The 9,515-nt window shown below is 46.6% G+C and overlaps 2 protein-coding genes across 2 annotated transcripts in view; both read left to right on the forward strand.

Moving 5' to 3' along the window:
* Nucleotides 1-9,515, forward strand: part of LOC120420350 (peroxidase) — a 41,926-nt gene that overhangs the window by 18,280 nt on the left and 14,131 nt on the right. The gene's annotated exons all lie outside the window — the stretch shown is intronic.
* Nucleotides 5,960-7,805, forward strand: LOC120419166 (uncharacterized). Its single transcript, XM_039581818.2, has 2 exons — nucleotides 5,960-7,152; nucleotides 7,209-7,805. Exons 1-2 carry the CDS (start codon nucleotides 6,049-6,051, stop codon nucleotides 7,761-7,763), a joined length of 1,659 nt encoding a protein of 552 aa, XP_039437752.1. The 5' UTR covers nucleotides 5,960-6,048; the 3' UTR covers nucleotides 7,764-7,805.

Here is a 9,515-nt window from a genome sequence, read left to right on the forward strand (position 1 = left end):
TGGTAAACTTTTTTCCGACCAAGAACGGACTAGATTCGATCGGGGAAGTGAGTAGGCTCAGATCAACAGAAGCATAAATAGAAGCATTTCTTAATTTGACCAGTAACGGCGCCTGCCTTGTCAGAATGTAGATTTGAAGAACAGTGTTGCCAAGGCGAGGTGGTTATTAGCAGTTTTCGATCGAATCGGAAAACCGTCCAAGGTTCGTCGTCTACTAGACCAACGAAAGCTGCGTTGGGCTTTTCTTCGCTGAGCAGCACAATTAAAAGATGGCGGCAACGTGTTATTAGGCTTGAATTTTTTTTTTTTTTTGAATTAAATATACTTTATTGAATCTTTCTTATAATAATTACATTTGGTTTACATAATAAGTGGTCAGCTGTGGCTCTTCAGCTTTAGTTTGCTTTTCGTGATTTAAACACTGTTCATTTTTATAACTTTAAAAGTATATGATTTATCATTTTTGTAACACTAGGTACAAAGAGGAAAAAAAAATGTTAAGAAAACATAACCTAACCTAAAACTAACTTAAACTTACAATAAACTAAACCAATCCTTGAATCAAGGGGTATTCAGAAAATGCACATTTTTCCCTGAATTTCAAACATTTTTCTTGAATCTTCTGATCCAACATTTTTACTTCTGCTAATTCATGAACCTCACTTGATCTTGTCCAGCCAGGAACATTCAAAACCATTTTGAGTACCTTGTTTTGGACACGCTGGAGCTTCAATTTATGAGTTCTAGCGCAACACTCCCAAACAGGTACTGCATACTCAATAACTGGGTAAATTATTTGTTTGTAAACTGCTAACTTATTTTTCAAAGATAGCTTTGATTTTCTGTTAATTAAAGGATACAAACACCTGATGAGAATGCTGCACTTGTTCAATATTTTATCTACATGCTGCCGAAACAAAAGTTTCGAGTCAAGTATGAGACCTAAATAGACAACTTCCTTTGACCAGGGTATCGAAACATCATTCATTTTAATCAAAACATCATCCTTTGGGACAAATCTGGCCGATTTGGAAAGTGGAAAAATGATGGTTTGAGTTTTGGCTGCATTTATGCGAATTTTCCAGTCGCCAAAGTATTCGGAAAGAACGTCAAGACCCTTCTGAAGACGGCCAACTAAATATCTGGTTATTTTACCCTTATAAATAACGGCAGTGTCATCAGCAAAAAGTGACAACACACCATTACCAGGAAGAGTAGGCAAATCAGATGTAAAAATATTGTACAGAAGTGGGCCAAGAATACTTCCTTGGGGAACCCCAGCATCAATGTTGAATAATCCAGAAGCAATCCCATTCAGAAAAACCTTGAACGATCTCTCCGAAAGATAGTGCTGGATAATTTTGATAAGATACATTGGAAAACCGTATAAATATAGTTTATGTATCAAACCATCATGCCAAACATTGTCAAAAGCCTTCTCAACATCTAACAAAGCCATAGCAGTTGATTTAGACTCAAGCTTGTTCTGCTTGATGATTTTGGTTACTCTCGTAAGCTGATGAGCAGTATTATGTCCCTTTCGGAAGCCAAACTGCTCGTTCAAAATTATATTATTATCGTTGGTAAAATCCAAAAGCCTTGAATAGATGACCTTCTCAAAGAGTTTGGACAGACTACTCAAAAGACTAATGGGGCGATAACTTGTTGGCGATGTTGGATCTTTTTGAGGCTTCAAAATTGGTATGACTTTGCCCAGCTTCCAATTGGTGGGGAAGTAACCAAGTTGCAAACATTTATTGAAAATATTGGCTAGATGTTGAAAGAACTGATCACTCTGTTTTTTCAACACCAGATTAAAAATGTTATCAAAGCCAGGAGCTTTCATATTTTTCATTTGTTTTACTGCAACTTTGACTTCCTCACCAGAAACATAGGAATCTGCAGGAAATTCAAAGGTAGAGTCATTGACTGTTGAAATACTATTGGCAACTGATGTTTCTTTACGGCTGGTCATGGAAGCGCCAAGATTATGTGAACTAACAAAATGAAGCCCAAGTGCATTTGCCTTTTCCTCGGATGTAATCAAAGGAGAATCCTCAACAATAAGAGGAGGAATAGGCTTTGGTTTGTTTTTAAGAACTTTTGAAAGTTTCCAAAATGGTTTTGAATAATTCCCAAGCTGGCTTACATGTTTTGAAAATTCTTGATTTCTGATATTGTCAAGTCGGTTTTGTATGATTTTGTTCAAATTGTTCACTGAAATCTTTTTGTCATAGTCCCCAGTCCGTTGATATTGTCTCCTATAAACATTCCTAAGTCTAATCAAGTGTTTAGTATCTACGTCAATATCAGTTACCTTAAAATTAACAGGAACCTCCCGAACGTTGGCAGCCTCTGCTTGGTTGATAGCCTGCTGGATCACCTCCAGCGAACGATCAATATCGGCAGAAGTTTCCGGGTGTTGATCATAGTCGATGTTGCTGTCGACCACTTGCTGAAACTGCTGCCAGTCAACGTTGTGGTAATCTTTCCGGGTTGGTTGCCGCTGCGGAGTAACGGAAGCACCAACCTCCACAACCACCGGATAGTGATCAGAACTCAACTCTTCAAACACCTCAGGATGAGCCACGTTCTCAGCCATATTGGTAATGAAGAAGTCGATGATTGAGTGATTCCCAGACCGAGCCACCCTCGTTGGACGATCCGGACTCACAACGTTGTAGTATCCGTTTTGCAGATCGTTGTGCAGAATCACTCCGTTCCGATTCCTCCTGCTGTTGCCCCAAACTTCATGCTTCGCGTTGAGGTCACCAGCGATGATGTACTTTGCGCTCCGCCGTGTCAGCTTCTGGATATCGCTCTTCAGTTTTGCTGCTGAACCATCTCTGGAATTCACCTGACGTGGGCAGTATGCAGCAATGAAGAGTACTGGGCCAACCGAAGTGGGAATTTCCACCCCAACGGCCTCGATGATGTCCAGCTTGAAGTGTGGCAGCCGGCGTGGCTTGAGATCACGATGAACAGCGACAAGCACACCTCCTCCTCCAGAGGCGGTCCTATCGAGCTGCGTCGCGATCTTGTAGTTTTGCAGATAAACTTTTTCACCGGGCTTCAGATGAGTTTCCGTGATGGCAGCTACGTCGATCTCCTTCTCGCGAAGAAAATCCACCAGCTCTAAGTTCTTCCTCCTAATGGAGCAAGCGTTCCAATTCAGCAGCTTGAGGGACCTACGATCCATACTGGATGACGAACGAGGTCAGCACTTCAATCTGCTGGGTCTTGGTTTTGCATCCACGCAGTGCAGCGGACATCTGTTTGAAAATATTGAGGAGTTCGGTTGAGGTGTAAAGATCATTACCATTTTCCTCAACTGCTGGTTCTTGGGTTGGTCTTGGCTCCTGGCTGAAGCCCGGTGGTGGCGGTCTCGGCTCCTGGCTGGAACCCGGCCGTGGATGATTCATCTCAGCTCTCTTCCTGGGATCCAACGGCAACGGTGCCAAGTTCGGGACCCGGCGTCGCGGTTGAAGAGGTGGAAAATTTTGCTCCACCAGGGCTGGAGGAGTTCTACGACGCTGAGGCTGATTCTTCGTCGATGCTTGCTGCCGAATTTTCACGAACTCAGCTCTCTTGGGGCACTTTCGATCGGTTGACGAGTGCTCACCGTTGCAGTTGAGGCACTTCACCAGCGAATCTTGGATGCACTGGGATGTGATGTGCGCATCGGTACCACATTTGGCGCAACGACGCTTCAGGTGGCAGTTCTTACCTCCGTGCCCGAAGCCCAGACAGTTGAAGCATTGTGTGACGTCACGATGCACTGGTCGGTATCGCTCCCACGACACGATAATGTTGAAAACCGCCTTCAGCTCAGGAAGCGTCGTCGATCCCTTAGCCAAATGCAGCAGGTAGAGCTGGTCACGGTACTTGATGTCTTTGTTGCGTCGGCTCATTTTGTGCACAGCCAACACATCCAGTTTCAAAACTTTTAGCTCGGCAGCTAATTCCTCCACTGGCATGTCGTACAGACCTCTGACGACGATTTTGTACGGCTTATCCATGACGACATCATGGGTAAAGAACTCCGCCTCGTTTTCGGTCAAGTAATCCTTGACCAGTTGATAGTGCTGCCTGGATTGCACCAGCACCTTAAATCCGTCCTGACACAGACGAATGTTGCCTAGGACTTTCCCAGACTTGATGAGTTCAACCAGCCCCGCTCGAAAGTCGATCGTTGCTGCTGATTGCCTCACATAAAAAGGAGGCAGTTTCTCCTTTCGCTGTTTCACTTCATTCTCCTTTGCTTCCGCTACCTGGTCCTCGTCAGGCAGTCCAGCAAACTTGTTGTTCTTCAAAAGCTGCTCCTCGTGCGACGAAGAGTTCTCCTCCTCCTCATCCATCGGTACAGTACCGTCGCTCTTTTTCGTCTTTTTGCTGTTCGATGTCACCTCCAAAAGCACCTTCCTTTTGGAAATCCCCGGTTTTTGGCCATCGGTTGAGGCCTCAACCTTCCTTTTGGAAATTCCCACTTTTTTGCCTGCTTGAGCCGCAGGTAGGGCAATATTGCCGGCGTTTTGCGCCGGGACGCGACGAGTCATGTTGATTCAGACAACCTTCACCAACGAATGCTCGGATAACAATGATTATTAGGCTTGTTTAACACGTAGCTATCCAAATTTCAGGCGTTTATTGGATTTGTTTCGGGGTGATTTGAGTCATCTTGCGGCGATCTGGGTGAGACGTGAAATTAGGGTATTTTGTAAGCTAATTTGTGTAACACCAAAGCATTATTTGCCATGATTGTGTTCTTTGAATGAAAATAGTACAACGTTTGTTTTGAAACAGCATCTGTCAAATGCAGGGCTGAATTAGGCTGCTTCAAAAGCTCGATAGTTTTGTAATTTTTTCTTGACGATAACTTTTAATTTGGAATTGAGACCTTCCAAATTAAAAGTTAAAAGTTCATTTATCTGGAGAACTTCGACAAATGTCAGAGGGCAGCAACTTGCCACACCCTAACAACAACCTCTCCATGCCAGTAGCTACTCAAAAAGCTTCTCACTAATTGGAATCTAAACTATTCGTTCTCCAGTCAGTCAGCAAATGTGCATAATTTCACCTCACCTCATCTGACGCATGTGCTCGCATCGCAATATAATATGCAACAACTTAATGGTTAGGCAAGACCCTTGATGTGACCCAACTATACCCCAACAAGAAGTGGTCGATCCCTTCAGCACGTGGGAACCTCCCCCAACCCTTCTGGCAAGAGAGGGGTCGAACTCTGCACCCCCTCATTTTTCTCCGCGGACCCCACAGCTCACAGCACAAATCGTGCATAAATTAATCTAGTTACGCAGGGCTTAGACCTTACTAACTTTCATCAATCAGTGGCGCGAGATCGCTCGAATTGGACCGTTTTGACGCAGTAATTGCTGCCGTTTCTTCGATCTTGACGATGGTCGTGTGGGTGCGATGGCAGTTAAGCCGATTACGCAACTAACGCGACTATGGGAATCCAGCTTTGTACCGCAATGAATTGGATAATTGTCCGCTAGAGGGTCTAATTACGAGTACTCCGAGGGGTCACCCGCATATGATTTATGAATTATTTTCTTTTTTCGGATGGCCTTCACTGGAGCGGAGCGTTGTTTTGGGGTCCTTCATGAGAGAGCTGGCCGGTGCTGGGAAAGGGGCGCAAATTCGAAAGTCTTGTTTTGGCCAAATAGTAGCCGCGCTTGATGAGTCGTGAAGGCCATCCACGAACTTAAGTCGGGCACTATTTGGATTTTTATTGGATTCGAAAGGCTTGTTTGAAAGTCTTTGTTTGGCAATGTTGGGTCATTAAACATCATTGCTTTTAACTATTTTTGAAGTCATACCAATATGGCTGCAACGGATCATAAATCTCCAACCCAAACCAAGATTGAGACGCTCGCCCAAATTTGGATCATTCTAGGACAACGAGATCATTACATTTCAAAAACAAAGTAGGCCAGCAAAATTTCTGTCATTTCTCAAAATTTCCCGAAAGGACTGTGTCAAAATTTCTTCCATTCCCAAAATTCCAAATTTCCAAATCTTCAAAAAATGGCCCCAAACCGAATCTTCCACCTGGAACTCCTCGTCGATGAACTGCAAATGTTCTCCCGACCAAAAGTGGCCGAGGACCCGGCCAAACCGACTTCGTCGTCGTCGGACAAGCGGGCTTCGCTGGATAAACCGAGTTCTTCGGATAAACCTTCTCCAGATAAGCGAGCTTCGCTGGACAAACCAGCTTCTACGGATAAACCAGGGTCCAAACGCGCCTCTTTGGACAAACCAACCACAACGGTCAAACCGGCCTTGACAGAAAAACCCTCGGAACTACCAACTACCAAATCAACCGAGGATCCTCCATGCGAAACCTGCCCGGAACGCTGCATCCGTCTCCAGCTGAACCACCTGGCCCGCTGTGAGGTCTGCGAGAAGGACTTTGGCTCCAAGCTGGACATAGAACGGTCCAAAATGGGCGAAAACTGTATGTTCACCCTGTCCGATGCGGACCTCGCCGGAGACCCGCTGACGTTCCGCATCTCCGCGGTCGAGAAGCAACCCAAGGGTCCAAGCAAAGTGCTCGGCACTTGGGAGGAGCCCGCGACGGAGCTGTTCCAGAAGTTGGCCAAAAGCTACGACGATGCCAACGCGAAGAAGGAGCAAAAGTCCGAGACTTCCGTCCTGTCCGCCGACTCGTGCGCGCGGCACAGCAAACCGGTGTCGGATATGATCAAGTCGTTGTTTCCGCTGCAAACGGAACAGGACGTCACGATCGGATGTGTCGTGTTGACGCTGCGAATAGCGTGCTTGGGACCGCGCATAACCCAGAAGGTCATGTTCGGCGCGAAGGAGTCTCAAACGGCCATCACCTGCTTCAAGTCGGTCGTCCAGGACGACCAAGAGGAGCGCTTCATGAAGTGCGTCGCGTACGACGCCGTCAACCATCCCCATCCGGTCATTTGTGGACCCTGCGAGGACAAGCTACCTCCGAACCCGCCGGCGTCGGTCTGCAGCCAGGAGAAGATCCCGTGCTCGCCGTACGACGAGTACACGGCGGAGCTGAACGGGAACGCGATCTGCGTGCGCGTCGAGAAGAACTCCGACATAAAGGTTAGGTTGGACGGGGAGCAGAATGGAGGTTGCACCCAAGGGTGTTGGGTAAGTCGCTTCTTCGTAGGTGTCAACCATTTCACGACCCTCATCTCCCCACGCAGACCTCCCTAACCCTGCCGGAGGGCGTCTACGCCCTCGAGGAACGCTACGTCCAGCGGCAGGAAAACGCCTGCCGTCTTCCGGTGATACGCGGTAACCTCAAGTACCCCGCCGAACAGTGGCAGTCCGACTTTATGATGTGCAAGCGCAAGCAACCGATCCGAGCCGAGGATCTGCGCAAACGCCCGGACCCAACCCGCTCGGTTTGCATGCAAACCCGCGACCCGGAACTTCCGGTCACCTCGACCCCGTGCGGTATCGAGATCTGCCGCAAGGGTTACCACGACCCGAACGTGGACGTGTTCGTGCTGAAGCTGGGCAAGAACAAGACTTCCCGGGACGCGGACGCCACCAACCAGATCGAGCTGGAACTGAGGACGCCGAAGGGACCGATGGTCGAGAAGCGTCCGAAGGAGACGCGTGGCGTGCAGGTCATCGAGGAGGAGTTTGAAGATCTGAAGAAGCCGGCGCCGCCGGCGGAGGAAAAGGGGAAGAAGGGCAAAAAGGGCGGCAAGAAGGGTGACAAGAAGGGCGAAAAGAAGGGCAAAAAGAAGTAGACTCGACTGTCATTTCCCAGCGCTAATTAAAGTTCAATTTTTCAAGTTTTTCTCTTTCATCTTGGTTGAAATGCTCCGACGTCGTTACGTAATGCAAGGCCGTCACCTCCGCGTCGGAATGCTTCGCCGGCATTTGATAAGTGACTTAATTGATCAGCCTATTAGCTGATTTTCAGAACTTGGCGAGCTTGAACATTTTCACGCCTCGGCATTATACAGACGTCTTGGTGGGCCAAAAACGGTTCGCGCTTTATCCACGTTAAATGGATTGAAATTCCGACACCAGAAGGCATTGCGATTTTTCGCAAAAAGCGGTTCCATGACTGGAAAATGATTCTTTTTCTGAAACGGATAGAATAATTTGCAGTGTCGTGCCCCTCGGTTGCTAACGGAAGCTGTCAATGTCTACACGCTCGTTTAAAATTATTCAGTTTCCGTCAAAATCGAACTTACTCAAAAATGAGTAAATGCGGTATCTTTTAGAGTTGAGTGAATTTCACACAGAATTTAACAAAATTTTAGCGAAATTCTACCAAATCTGAGTTGAATTCTGTTCTTTGTTTAGACGACTTATCCTGAGCATTAGAACTAGCTTGTTTACAAACTAGCAAGACTATTATTCTTAGCTTAAGGGTTATTCCTGAACGTGATCTAGCGAAGATCAACTTGATATCAACTTAACAGAATCCCTGTGACAAAATGACTATGTCTGTTCTCAATCTACATATCGTAGTACTTCTTAGAACACGTAGAGTCCGTAGATGCAACAAGTTTACCCAGTCAGTAGCTTCGCACAGACATCGCCCAGACAGCGCAGTAAATCATCAACCTCCGTCGTCTCCGCGATGCTTCAATCCGCTCCAGTTTCAACCCTAAAGTCGATTAAACTCGAAGCTAGCAAACCACGACTCCAATCAATTAGAATGCAACTTTGTAGCAACATCAGCTTCTGTATGCGACAAGCCTCCTCGTCGGCATAGCTCAGCTAGAATTGAGGCGTTTAGCGGCTCTAAGCGCTGCCCCATGGGTCGCTTGCGACATTCCGTAGAAGGTACCGGCCGCAGCCGGATCCGCGAGGTCAATTAGCCCGAATGTGACCAGCGTTCGGAACAATATCGGCTCTCTTAGAACGCTGAAATTCCTCACCTGTCAGAACGGATCGTGCTGAAACCGGATTATGTTTGTGCGTTGGTCGTGAAAAAATCGCGTCAATTAATAGCAAGCCCCTACTAGCGTTAACCGGTTAGACTGTTTAAGAAAAATAAAAAACGTCTAAAATTCATAATTACAGCGTGCTGACCGCTTTTTTCGTGAGTCTATTAAGAGAGTACCCTCAATTACCGCGGCTGCCAATCGCTGTCTGTTTGTGCACCAAATTAGAAGGTGAGCCACTGATTAATGGCTTCTATCCGGTGAACCATAAATCAGCCATTCGAAAGCGAATCTTGGACACACCTAACCTCTTAATGGATACCGAGAGCCTAAATATAGTATCGGTTTTTGAAAGTGCGATAAAATCCCGCGTTGACTTCCTGAAACCATTAACGGATACGGCAGGTGTCGATCGCCTTCGCCGGCGCAACTGTCAGGTGACACTTGTTCTCTCGTCAACTGGTCGTTAATTCTACACCGCCAACGGCGGCTAGATCGTTATCGTTAGTTGGTGAATTACTGGTTGCGCCTCGAGCTAAGCAACCTTGAACTTGTGGCTCTAGGATTGCGAAATACCGAAGAAGTTGGCAGCCGATCAAA

The sequence above is a fragment of the Culex pipiens genome, chromosome 2 (assembly GCF_016801865.2).
Source record: "Culex pipiens pallens isolate TS chromosome 2, TS_CPP_V2, whole genome shotgun sequence".
Classification (NCBI taxonomy): Eukaryota; Metazoa; Arthropoda; class Insecta; order Diptera; family Culicidae; genus Culex; species Culex pipiens.

What these genes read in the sequence shown, in the direction of transcription:
- LOC120419166 (XM_039581818.2), top strand. Translation starts at nt 6,049, where the DNA reads ATGGCCCCAAACCGAATCTTCCACCTGGAACTCCTCGTCGATGAACTG. An exon ending in GTTGCACCCAAGGGTGTTGG is followed by an intron (nt 7,153 to 7,208) that starts GTAAGTCGCTTC and finishes CTCCCCACGCAG; the next exon opens with ACCTCCCTAACCCTGCCGGA.